Below are 14,001 nucleotides of genomic sequence, written 5' to 3'. Positions count from 1 at the left end.
TATTATGGAGATTTTGTTTAGCCTTTAGTGGATGTAGTAGTTCCATTTGACTTGTCTTTTTTACTGTACTGCAAAGTTAAATGTTCAGAAACTGTATTGAGTGATTTCTCAAACCCTGTGTGTGTGTGTGTCTGATAGTATGTTTTAATAAAATGTTTAAACGTTTACATCTGGCCTTTTATGAGTTGGAAATGTTAACTTGAAGATGTCCAGCTTCAAGTATACTAACCTGGGTCTTATTTTTTCCCTTTTCTTTTAACAGTTTGATTAGAATCAGTCTCAAAGGCTGGCACATGCTTGTGAACTTATGCTTTCATATTTTTCTGACATGTGTGATCTTTGTGGGAGGAGTAACTCAAACCAGAAATGCCAGCGTCTGCCAAGCAGTAAGTCAAAGTAAAAAACTGAAATGAAAAAACTTTGCTATTAGAAATGTCATGTTTCATTAACTATAAAAGGAAAATTGTTTCTTTAAAGCTTTTTTCTTTAGCTAATTAAAGTCAAACTGTATGTCACTTAAACAGTTTACCAGTATACTTCAAATTCTGAATTATCGTCTTGGGGAATTTTGTGCTACTTGTCATGCCTGTTATAATGCCAAACATTTAATTAAAAAACTTTATAAAATCCTGACTATGATTGAAAGAGAAGTGACATTTTCCGACAGTAGGATTTTAAAAATTATTTTATCTATTTATGAAAATAGTAGGAATTAGAAAAAATTTTAACTGTAAGATGTAAAAATGAGAAACTTTATATGTGGTACATATAAAGAATTTAAAAATATGGTCAACTCTTAATTTCAAATAAATTGTTACATATGTAGCCTTAAACAGTATTTTTGCAGTGTTAAGTATAAAAAATCAAAACTAATATGTGAATAGGAAATATGTAAAATTTTATTTATTTGCATACTCTTTTCTATGTACATGATAGCAAGCAGTGTCACAGAGTATTGAGTTCAGACTACCTAGATTTGGATCTCAGCTCTACTGTTTCCAGTGTTTCTATGGGCAATTTATTCAACTTTTTTTAATTGCAGAAAAGCACATAATGAGATCTACCCTCTTAACAAATTTTTAAGTGTGTAGTACAGTTATTAACTATAAGGACAATGTTGTACAGCAGATCTTTAGAACTTTTTCATCTTGCATGACTGAAATTATACCCACGGATCAGCAACCTTCAATTTCCCCCTCCCCTCAGCTCCTGGCAGCCACCGTTCTACTTCCTGTCTCTGTGAGCTTGACTATGTAAATACCCCATATAAGTGGTATGATGCAGTATTTTTCCTTCTGTGACTGCCTTATTTCATTTAGCATAATGTCCTCAAGGTTCATCCATGTTGTAGTATGCGACAGGATTTCCTTTTTTATGGCTGAGTAAATATTCCGTTGTATGTATACATCACATTTTCTTTATCGATAGACATTTAGGTTGTTTCCAACTCTTGGATGTTGTGAGTAACACTGCAGTGAACATAGGAATACAATTATCTTTTCTAGATCCCGATTTCAATATGTAACATTTTTGTGTCTCAGTTTTCTCACCTGTAAATTGGGAATAATAATCGAGTTGTTGTCAGATGATGTGATTATTTATATTAAAAAAGCTAAAATAATTTCCAGGTAAATTATTTGAAAAAAATAGGAAAGTTTAGCAAAAGTGAATGTAGTTTTTTTAAAATGTAGTTTAATGTACAAAATTTTGCTGCTAGTATGCAGAAATGCAACTATGGGAAAACAGTTAATGAGAAGGTATCGTTTATATAGTATCAAAAAATATCAAGTACTTCGAAATAATAAAAAGTGTTCAAGATTTGCAGGTAAAAATTTATTATATATTAAAGAAGACCTAAATAAATGGAAAGATACATTAGGTCCAAGAATAGGGAGAATTAAAATCAGAAAGGTGGCAGTTCCTCCTAAATTAACCTATAGATACGAGAATTTTTCATGAAACTCAATAAAATGGTCTTTGAATCTATATGAAAGTAAAGAAGAACCAAAGATAGCTAGGACACTTCTGGAAAATAGTAGAATAGGAAGACTTCTAATGATCCAAACTTTTGAGGCTGTTGTAGTTAAAACTGTAGTGTTTGGTGTAGGGATGGATAAATTGACCAACACAGAAGAGCAAGCTTGGAAGCAGACCCACGCAGAGCTTTGGTACAAGACAGAGGTTACTTGCCTCATCAGTTGGGTAAAGACAGACCACTGTACAGTTAAGGGAGCTGGGGAAATCCATCTGGAAAAAGATTAAAATGGATCTATACTTCAAGCCACTTTTAAAAAGTCAACTTTGGGTAGATTAAAAACTTACATAAGTCCAAACCAAAGAGTGAACATTTATATTAGAAAATAGCATAATCCTTGGGATAAGGAGGGATTTCTTAAATATGACTAGAAAGGACATGCATTGAACTAAATTAAAAATAAGATCTTTTTGAAAAATTAAGATTCCTAAGGAAAGTGAAAAGACAAGTTTCAAATTAGAAGAAACTATTCCCAATACATAACCACTGACAGAGCATTAGAATAAAAAAAATATATATATATGTTAAAAACTGTAATTAGTGAGAATGCCACACACAGCACCGTAGGAAAAGTGGCGAGAATGACAGACAGCAGAGTAAACACAGGGCCAGGGTACGCCTGAAGAGATGTTCCATGGCATTGGTGGTCACGGAGATGCAAATTCAGATAGCTACCATACTATGCGTTTTTCTGTCAGAAAAATTAAGCCTGACAATGCCAAGTATTGAAGAACATGTGGATCCACGTTTTATTTATACATGGCGGGAATGTAAGCGGATGACTCCAGGAGGCTTTTACCTTCTAAAGGTAAGCATTCACACACCCTGGACCCACAGTCCCACTCCTGGGCTCCGAGTGAGCTGACACACGTGGAACAGGCGTGTGCCTGTGAATATTCATAGCAGCACTCTACACAGTAGCAGAAACCTGGAAGCAACCCCAGTGTCGATCACTGAGAGGGTGAATGAATAAACGGTGATATTACACAAGAGTCAAAATTAATGAATTACAACAAGGCATAGCAGTGTGAGTCAATCTCAGGAATATAAGCGAAAAATTAAGTCCCATAAGTGACATTCACCCTGCTATCTTTTTTTAAAATAAAGGTAAATGTAACTAAAATGAAACAGCACACTTTTAATGAAAATATATAAGTGCAACAAAACTGTATAAAAAAGGAAAGCAAAGGGATGATAAACACAGGATACAGGGTGATGATTACCTTGGGTGAAGGGGACCATATGGTTTGATACAGGTTTTTGTCAAGATCTTACTTTTTGTCTTATTGAAAGATTCTTGGACACCTATTATTAGCAATAGGTAATTAAATAACTAAATAAAGGCAGGCTATGCTTTTGTGCTTGGCCCAATCATTAGGATGGTCATTAACCTAAGGCTGATGATTAATCCAATGTTGTATTCATGAGATCCAACTGAAAGTATGTATGCGCGTGTGCGCGCGTGCACATAAGAATTGAGTGGATTAAATGACTCAGGAGTGCCTGGCATACAGTAAATGCTCAGTTAGACGCTAGCTATTACTACTATTGTTATTGATATAATTACCTCTTAGCAGTGCAGAATATTTCCCTGTTTCAGGCCATTACTATGCATCTGAAAACAAATTTGTTAGGGAGCCTATGAGAAGTTAGGTAACGGATCTCGGACCAACTTAATACATGTACAAAAAACAGTGCTTCTCTTTTCTCAGTCTTTCTCCCCTTCTTTACCTGGCCCACTCCCACTTACTTTGTAGGTCTCAGTTTACTGTCACTGTTTCAGAGATGCGGTCCCTCCACCCCCCTCCCCTCATTATCCTCTGGTGCTTATTAAAATTCCATGGTGCCTACAAAACTTTGTGACTGACTGTTGTTTACCTATTTGTTGTCTCTGGACTCAGAGCTCTACAGGAGCAGGAATTATATTGATTCGATTCACCAGTGTTTATCCAAGAATCAGTGTAAGACCTGACGCATAGTAGGTGCTCAGCAGATATTGGATAAATGAACAAAAAAGGCCTCTGTTTGCTAATAGTAGAAATCATTCCACCTGGAGCTGTTTTGAGCATGAACAATTAGGAGTGTATTCAGCACACAATGGTAGTAATAGTCTCATTTCTATCTAAAAAATATTCATTGATTTCTTGGAATAGACAAATTTATTTCACTAAGGAAATGAACAGAGAGAGGCCACAGTAAAGATGACTGCCTTTCATCATCCTGAATGGTATTTTATACCATTTCTAGAATGAAAAGGGCAGGAATTGCACTGAGTTATTAGAGTCTCAATAACAAATGTCTGTTAGTTAAGGATATACCCAGAAAAGCTAGGGTGGGGGATGGACAGGTTTTATATGTTGTTTTCTTCTGTTCTTTTTTTTCTTTTTAACAGTGTTCTTTCCTTCCTCTGTGAAAGACATAACATCATTCTTGTTATTTCTGACCCAGACATGACTTACTTCACTTTGTTATTCTAATACTTAATTCAGTTAGTAGCCAGCTGTGTCTGCCAGAACAGCCCATATGACTAGTGACCTAACCTTAGTAGGGGCTTCATGTTTCTTGGGCTCTTCTTCCACCTCTAAAACTGAACCCTAAAGTGTCCACCTTTCACAGGCAGTTTTTGTATGTGCACATGATCGGTGTAGATTTGGCTTCTCTCCCTTTTAGAGCTCACGTATTTTATGAACAGTGTGGACAGGTTCTAATACAGGTTCCTCCCCGAAGTGATTGGTTGAGGTTATTAAATGCCCCACCAGCCAGGTACTTCCCACTCTGCTTCTTTGGTCATCCGTTCTGGGTGGTGCCGTGAACACATTCTATAGCCTTGAACTCTCTTTTTGCAAGAGGAGCCAAAGGAGAACGGAGAAGCTGAGCGATAGAGTAGAAGGGGCTGTTGACTCAAGGTGGGAAAGGATCTGGGTTCTGGGTCGTGCCGGGCTGCCGAATAACTGCTTGAGCGTTAATTTTCCGGTCCTTGGTTTCCTTAGCTATGCAGTGAAACGATTTGGCTGGATCTTATTTAAGTTACCTTAAATACATGTACGCTCTACCACTTCATGATTTAATCTATTAAATATCATGCCAGCTGACCTTCTCAGGTGTTCTCTGATGTCTTTTATCCAGAGGACCGCTGCAGTGGCATGTGAGATGCGTCGGGAAAGATTCAACCCGTGGATATTAAGAGCTTTCTACTTGCCAACTACTGCAAGTTTGTCATCTTAAATTTCATATTAACCCTAGGAAGTATTTCTTACTCACAGATTTTATTAGCACAGAAATTGAGTCTTAGAGAATTGAAAAAACTTGCCCCAAGTCACTAGGCCCTTTGGGTGGCAGAGGCCTGATTCAGACGACAGTCTCTTTGACTCTGTGTGTCCTGTCCCCCACCCCACCCCAATAACTGTGCTTGCCTGTTTAGAGAGGACCCGCAGAGTAGAGGGGTCTACTGTGAGTTGCAGCCCTGCCACTGACCATGTGACCTCTGGTGGATGATTTAACTTCTTTCAGCCTCAGCCTCCTTGTCTGTAACGCTAAATGACTGGGGATGCTAAGAGGATGAAATAGAAGCGTGCACAAAATTGTCTGATACATTTTGGGATACATAGCAGGCGTTCAAAAGTGGAAGCTCTTAATTTTTATATATATTCATATCTGACTATTAAAGATCATTTTTTGCACACTTGGCTGTGCATGCTGTACTATTGTAGTTTTATTGGTGCTTAAAAATCCAATTGGTACAATGTCTGGTCTCTGGTATGTGAGCAGTTTATGGTTAGGTAACGAGTATATAAAGTGCGACTGTTCAGGATAAGTATTTTGTATCCATTTTGCAACTTTGGATATTGTCGTCCCTGAGGTGAGGTGACTTTCTTAAGTTCTAATCTGTTGCATTTAATGAATTGTCTACATGCCCTAAAGAATTAGATTATTTATTTCCAAACTGTTTACAGATTTCCCACATGTATTTCTTGTTTATTTGGAAGAAATTGTGACAGTGAGGTTATATTTCAAGTATAGCCCAAGTGTCTGATGGAGAATAAAATTGGAAGCACCTCCCTCCTTTCAAAAGACAGGAACACCCTCTCTGCTAGTTCTCAGTGCCTACTACTTTATTCTGGTTCTTGTGGAATATTCGGTGATTTGCTTATGTGACTGTTAGCAGGTGACATCAGACTCCTGAAATTCCACTATTGGTAATAATTGTTTAACTAGAAGACTTCAGTATCTTTCAGGTGTGCAAACTTCTTCTGCATATTTTGAAATGCCATAAGAAACACTTCAAAATCTAAAGGTTGAGTTTTACCTCTTAGATCTAAAACAAGAAAATTCTCCAAAAAATTCTCCATCTTGCACCTCCGTTGAAAAAATAAGTTTTTAAACTTATTTACAGCCCTGTCTCATTCTTTTGACCTCTGTGTCAGAGAAAACTAGCAACAGTAGAGTATACCATTTTGAGTCAATATCAGTGATTTGTTTTGAATGTTTGGTTTCTATGCACCAAATCTAAGGATACTATTTTTATTTACAATATTTCGTGTGACTCCAGGTAGCTCAAAGGGTTATTTTATGCTATTTGTTCTACTTATATCTGTAAATTTTGCTTTTATAGTGCAGTCAGTAAAACTAACGAGAACCAAGGAGCCACTTTTCTTCTTAATAAGAAGATACTCTGACCGCTCTGGTTTGGCCGGGCTGGATCCACCCTCCTAGCCCTTCCAGTCATTAAGAGGACAGTGACCACCCTAGTATCTTGCCCTGCAAAATAATACCTGAGCTTTTATGTCACCACGTTTAACTGCAGATCGGTTCTCATTAAAATGAGCCTTAGGCAGCAGTCTAAATGCTTCTGTTACTGACCTAGGTTTGATAATGTCAATCAGTTTGATTTTCTTGAAATTGGAGAGCCATACTTTAAAAACAAATTTTTTTTCCCCTTGGAGCTTTTCATTAATAGGATTTTACCTGTAATCACTGTATAAGAAGAAAGAATCAAAAAGATAGTAAGTAGTTAGATAAGAAAGCTGAACTATGTCCTTTCTGCTCCAGTAACCCATGTACTTATTTTTTTTAAAACAGATTTTAAACCTCTCTTAGCCCCATACATATCTTCATCTAGAATTTTATCTTTAACTGGTGTTGCTTCAAACACAGGTTACATGATAAACATGCCCCTCATCACCCCTCTGGGAAGAAACTTGGTGTCATTTACATATATTTCAATATCCATCATTTATCAAGCACTTATTATGTCTCAGGTCTTGTGCCCATTCAGTCCCTACAAAATCCCTAGAGATGGTTATTGATAATCCTTCCACTGTTCAAATGAGAAACATTAATTTCGGAAAGGTTGACATTATTTTCTTAAAACCATACTCCTAATAAGTAATAATAAAAATATTGCCGTATTTTTAATTGCTTGTCAGGGACCAGGCGATGTGCTAAATGTTTTATATAGACTGTCTTTTTCAAAGCCTCATGGTAGTTTTATATTCTCAGTTTACAGATGAGGAAAACAATGCTTGAAATGTTATGCAAGCTTGCTGAGGTGTCATAAGGGGTTGATTCTTGTTTTAAAACCAGGCAAACTTGTTGATTTCAGAGCTCACTCACTTAAAATGATCAATCTGTTATATTGCTCACTTAGCATTTGGATATATAAAAGCTCCGAATTAGAACTACTCAGGTCTCTGACTCTGTGTGCTGTGACTTCCACCCTCTAGTTACCCTTGACTTCTATAGTCCTCCTTAAAATGGGCTTTGGGAACTCAACTCTAATTTATAGCAGAGCATCTATGAGTAACATGTCTTTGGCTTATTGTTGTCCAGGAGCGAATTCCGTGATATATTTAGAGTCATCTTGGGTATAAGTTGTAGTCTGTGGGCCTCCTAGGTCCAGCTGTTGATTTGATCCTCTATTATACATCTGTTAGGGTGCTTTCTTTGTTTTATCAGCAGGCGAAGGAATTGATCATTAGAATACACCTTCATACTGTTTTTGAGTCAGATTATCAAAAGTAACTTACCAATCTTTTTGATAAAGTTTACTGGCAGCTACTGTACTTTATGATTGTAAAGGGGAATTTTGTTTGTTTCAGTTCATGTATTCTTCAATCTTCTTTCTAGGTTGGAATAATTCTTCATTATTCCACCCTTGCTACAGTTCTCTGGGTGGGAGTGACAGCTCGAAATATCTACAAACAAGTCACTAGAAAAGCTAAAAGATGCCAGGATCCTGATGAGCTGCCACCTCCACCAAGACCAATGCTCAGGTATCTAATATCTCTGTGTACTGTTTTATGTTAAATGTCCATTACATCTTAAATTTAATGAAGCATGGTCATAACAGAAAATTGCTCAGTGAATTTTGGAAAGTAAAAAAAATGGACTTGTAAGTAGCCTTGCAACTGGGAGTGCTTTGTGAAGTTATGTATCCTCTCTATGCCTTTCTATCTCACACAAAGTGGGAATGATTCTCCTTCACAGAGTTGTTGTGAGGAATAAGTGACTTACTTTGTAAAGCACTTAAGATGGTACTGGCCACAGAGTAAGCTCTGTGAAAATATGAGCTGTTTTTATTTCCTTGAGGTCATGGGATAGATTTTAACCTAGTCAAGTACATATCCATGTGGTTATTCTCTACAAAAGACAAAACAGTTTTGGGGTCATGCTGTTCCTACCATTACAATCTGAATCCGTTGTCAATGGATTCTTGTGCTGGATGAGTAGAAGTCAGTCGATCAGTGTCTCTGAGTGTGTTGAATGCTGGATGTGTACCTTGCCCTGGGCCAGGGACTGAAGGAAAACCTCCTGCCCTTGAGGGGTTTACAGTCTGAGGAGACAATCTGAAAGAAGAACCCGCAGCTGTGTAAGAGCTGGAGTGGAGATGTGTTACTTGAAAGTATCAACAAAGGAGCCATTAATTCTGCGGGGGGATGGTAGGCTATTAGGAGTTGCTTGACCACCAGCACAAAGGATGGAGGTCGCACTACAGATACAGGATCCCGTGGCGAGCTGAGCAAATTTGAGAAGTGCAGTTTGGCTGAGGCAGGAACCTAGGGTGTACAGTGTACAGTAGTAGGATTCAGAGTGAAAACAGTTTCAGGCCTTGGTGGGGGGCCAGGTTAAAATGTGGGCTATACATTGGAATGCTGGAGGGTAGGGGGCATATATAAATAATTCCACTGAGGTCATTCGGGGGTCCCCGTGAGGACTGCAGCTAGAACAGTGGCATGGAGATTAGAGAGGATATGTGTTCAGACACTTGAGGCAATTTCTCCAGGATTGATGGCCAGTTGGATTTGAGGGTGTGTGCCAGGATTCGAAGGTGGCTGCAGAGTGTTTACTCCAGTTCGCTAAGGCCCCTCTGCAGATGGTGCGTCCATCAACTGAGAAAATCATAGAGGAAAAGCAGATGCGGGGACTCCGGGAGGGTGAGCACAGGGGAGGTGGGCTCACCAGTACTCTGTCGTGGAAAGTTTACATTTTGGGAGTCTGGTGCTCAGCAGAGAAATCGAGCTACGTGTACTCTGGACAGGACAGGAGATGTCTTCACGTGTATTCGTTGAAGCACTGATAACGAGCAACCTCTCCTAGAGAAAAGTTAGTTAAGAATGATCCCTGGGCCGTATCAGTGGGCCATAGCAGGTAAAGGGAAGAATTGAAAGAGAACATTGAAGATTCGGGGGAGAGCGGTTCCATGGGTGGGAAGGGGCAGCAGGAGTGCTGGGCCATGGTCAGATTGCAGGATGTGATTTGACACCCCTGTCAGTGGTATTAAAGGAACTGAAGGATGGCGTTTGGCTAAGAGATAGGAATCCTACCTATCCTCATGCAGCTTTCTGTTAGGTTTCCTTTCTGTTAGGTGATTAAAAACAAAAAGGCGGCTTGGGCTGCAAAGCCTGTGCAGTCCCTAGTGACCTGCAGGTACCCCCCTTTGCTTTAGACACTGCAAGCTCACCCTTTAGGATGCTCTCCTTCCCCCCCATGTCCCTGAGCTTAAAGAAACCCCAGCATCGCGGCTACCTGGAGGGTGGATGTGGGGCTTGCCTTGAGTCTGCTGGCCTCAGAGAGGGCGGTTTCAGTAGCATGGTAGGTGGAAGCGGCCTCATCTCACAATAAGGTGACAAAGGTGAGGCACTTGATGGTGCTATTGTTTCCAGGGGTTTGTCACCAAAGGGAGCAAGAAAGAAGGTGCTGGTTGAAGAAAAGTTTTAGAAGATAGGGAAAACATGAATAGACTTATAGGCTGGAAGGAATATGCAGTGGAGAAGAAGATTTACAGCTGCAAAATAAGGGTTATTTGGTAACAGGCAGTCCCAGAGTCGGGTGGGGAAGGAGTGGCAGAGAGGAATCTGGAGCCCGAGATAAATTTGGGTGAACTGATGCCTTCTTTTCAGGTAAGAAGCAGCTATGAATTAGCATAGCAGGAAGAAGGGCAGGGCCACGGACGTTGGCCTGCCTCTAATCTGTGAAATTAGAAGACAGGGTTATAGTTTTATAGGGTAATTAGCTGTCTTTTTCAGCAATGATATCATATTGAAGGATTTTAGTACCTGTGAGCATGACTAAGAAAAAATGTATGGAAAATGTGTTACGAATATTGCCTTTATCCAGCCAGTTAGCATTTGGACTGTGTCTTTGGACCTGGCAAATACAGAATTAAGATTGGCTGTACCCAGGGGTAGCTAGCCGGGGTAGGACGTTCCCTGTTCTCTTTTCAGAGAACTCAAAGAAGCTGTACCTCCCCGCAAAAAGTTGTTCTTCATGGGACCAGCCACTCTGTCTCCCTCATTTCTTCCTGCACCAGCTAGTCTGTGGGAAAGGGGTCAGGAAGGGCCTGAGTGCTGCAGGGCGTTGCTGGGATCCAGGTATCTTTCTTGTCCCAATCTCGGCTGACTGAAGATAAGCATACACAGCAGTAGAACATCCTGGAATATGCAGGTTTAGCCGGACATTAATAAATAAATAACGTCATTACGTATTTAGTCTGACCTGTGGCGCAGTAAGATCTTAAAGTCCATTATGTAGTGGACTAACTTTCTGCTTCATCAGCTGAATCTAAAAGAAGCCCCATTCCCCCAAAAGAGAAAAGTGTAAACTGAAGCTCTACCTGTAGTAGCTTACTGTTACTTTGCCTGTCCACAGGGTGGCAGAAGCTGACCAGCTTTCCTTAACTCAGAAACCTTATACGCTTTTTTTAAAAAAAAAGAAATCCAAAGTAAATAAAAACTTTAAACAATGTTATTGTTAACAAAGCAGGCTTTAAGTGTTAACCTTCAATGCATTATTGGAATAGTAATGACTCTTGAAGGAATAACTTCTGCAGTACTGAGATACTGTGAGGTATCCACCTTAATGAATTGGATTGATGTGCTCTTATTTCCATCACTGCCCTTTCTAGGTTTTACCTGATCGGTGGCGGTATACCCGTGATAGTTTGTGGCATAACAGCAGCAGCAAACATCAAGAATTACGGTAGTCGACCAAATGCGCCCTAGTGAGTATTTAGTGTCCTCTGCGTACCTGAGTCGATTGCTTCTCTTCTAACTGTTTCCTAAGCACTAAAGTTTACTGCAGTTTCTTAAACGGTGTGTTGACATGTGTAGCATCTGAGCTGGTTCCCCATTTTCTTTCCTAGCTGCTGGATGGCATGGGAACCCTCCTTGGGAGCCTTCTACGGGCCTGCCAGCTTCATCACTTTTGTAAACTGTATGTACTTTCTAAGCATATTTATTCAGTTGAAAAGACATCCTGAGCGCAAATACGAGCTGAAGGAACCCAGTGAGGAGCAGCAGAGGCTGGCAGCCAATGAAAATGGCGAAGTAAATCATCAGGATTCCCTGTCTCTCTCGCTCATCTCGACATCAGCCCTGGAAAATGAGCATACTTTCCACTCTCAGCTTTTGGGAGCCAGCCTCACCTTGCTTTTATATGTCGCTTTGTGGATGTTTGGGGCCTTGGCTGTTTCTTTGTATTACCCTTTAGACTTGGTTTTTAGCTTCTTTTTCGGAGCCACGTGTTTGAGCCTCAGTGCATTCATCGTGGTTCACCATTGTGTCAACAGGGAGGACGTCCGGCTCGCATGGATCATGACTTGCTGCCCGGGCCGGAGCGCGTACTCGGTCCAGGTCAACGTGCAGCCCCCCAGCTCCAGTGGGCCGAGCGGGGAGGCCCCCAAGTGCACCAACAGCAGCACAGAATCTTCATGCACAAACAAGAGTGCCTCAAGCTTCAAAAACTCCTCCCAGGGCTGCAAATTAACAAACTTGCAGGCTGCTGCAGCTCAGTGCCATACCAACTCTCTGCCTTTGAACGCCACACCTCAGCTTGACAATAGTCTGACGGAGCATTCGATGGACAATGATATTAAAATGCATGTGGCGCCTTTAGAAGTTCCATTTCGAACAAACGTACACCCAAGCCGCCATCATAAAAACAGAAGTAAAGGGCACCGGGCCAGCAGACTCACAGTCCTAAGAGAATATGCCTATGACGTCCCCACGAGCGTGGAAGGCAGCGTGCAGAATGGCCTGTCGAAAAGCCGGCCGGGCAGTAATGAAGGACACTCTCGGAGTCGAAGGGCTTACTTAGCCTACAGAGAGAGACAGTACAACCCGCCTCAACAAGATAGCAGTGATGCTTGTAGCACTCTTCCCAAAAGCAGCAGGAATTTTGAAAAGCCTGTTTCAACTAGTAGTAAAAAAGATGCATTAAGGAAGCCAACTGTAGTTGAACTTGAAAGTCAGCAGAAGTCTTATGGCCTCAACTTAGCCATTCAGAACGGACCAATCAAAAGCACTGGGCAGGATGGACCCTTGCTGGGTATGGATAGCACTGGCAATGTGAGGACTGGATTATGGAAACACGAAACTACTGTGTAGCATTGGTGGGCTTCCTGGGCAGAAATCCATATAAACTGTGCTACTCAAATTCCTTTAAGCTATGAACATGTAAAAACCGACTGTTTACAGCCACCTTAGGGATTCAAAAGAATTTTGAATAAACTTCTAAGTTTTGTATTTTATGTATTTTATATCCCCCACGTGTTGCTTTTTTATGAATTTTGAAAAAAAAAAAACCCTCTTAAAAAAAAACAACCCTCTAAAAACCCTCTGGTGGCTTGTTTTAGTTGTCAGAGCACCAGCAGGACATTTTGAGAATCTGAAATGTAATTTTCTTGGGATCTGTAATATCTACTTAACATTTCAGGCTTGTATGTAATACAATAAATAGGTGTTTGTCATTGTGTCCATCTTATATTTTTACATTTTAGGAGCATTTAGTGCTATTTTAATGAAGTTTGTGCATTGGGATAGTTTAATGAGAATTATACACGTATCAGTTATCAGATTTTTACATGATTAGCTCCACTGATGGCATATAAATCAAAGAGCTTTTGGATTGTTGTATTTTATAAATACAGTTTTTTATATGCTACAAGTTTTTTTTTTAAATCTCACAGAATTTTTTTTGAAAACGGAGATGCCTAAAAAGCTTTTCCTAAATTGCATTACTTTTGCCCATCTTTTTAATACTATTTTTGATATTTTTGTGGCTTTTCAGTGGTTTATATTTGGTTTTCCTATTCATTCTTTTTTTTCCCCAGCACATGTTACTTCTTTTTAATTGAAATATAATTGACTTATTATATTAGTTTCAGGTGTACCACATAGTGATTTGATATTTTTATACATTATGAAGATAGTAATCACCACGGTAAGTCTAGTTACCATCCGTCATTATACAAAGTTCTTAAAATATTGTTGACTCTATTCCCCTATGCTGTATGTCGCATCCCCGCGACTTAATTATTTTGTAACTGGAAGTTTGCCTCTTCATCCCCTTCCCATATATGAACGTAAATGAAAAGGTTTCATACAAGGTTCACGTTCACTTACTTTGGATTCTTCAATATTGGCTCCTATCTGTTGGCTGTTACTTTGTTCTTAAACAGATAAAGTTCC

The 14,001-nt window shown here is 39.7% G+C and overlaps 1 protein-coding gene across 1 annotated transcript in view; it reads left to right on the top strand.

The window, feature by feature from the left end:
• Window positions 1–13,797, top strand: part of ADGRA3 (adhesion G protein-coupled receptor A3) — a 119,093-nt gene extending 105,296 nt beyond the window's left edge. The window contains exons 16-19 of the mRNA XM_082838361.1: window positions 263–386; window positions 8,162–8,307; window positions 11,439–11,534; window positions 11,676–13,797. Coding sequence (XP_082694487.1) covers window positions 263–386; window positions 8,162–8,307; window positions 11,439–11,534; window positions 11,676–12,918 — 1,609 coding nt within the window. The 3' untranslated portion in view covers window positions 12,919–13,797. The remainder of the gene's footprint in view (window positions 1–262; window positions 387–8,161; window positions 8,308–11,438; window positions 11,535–11,675) is intronic.
• The last annotated feature ends 204 nt before the right edge of the window (window positions 13,798–14,001 follow it).

This window comes from Leucopleurus acutus (assembly GCF_964270905.1).
Source record: "Leucopleurus acutus genome assembly, chromosome: 4".
NCBI classification, from domain to species: Eukaryota; Metazoa; Chordata; class Mammalia; order Artiodactyla; family Delphinidae; genus Leucopleurus; species Leucopleurus acutus.
Note: the sequence above shows the minus strand (reverse complement) of the source record. Positions and strands in the feature narration are given on the sequence as shown.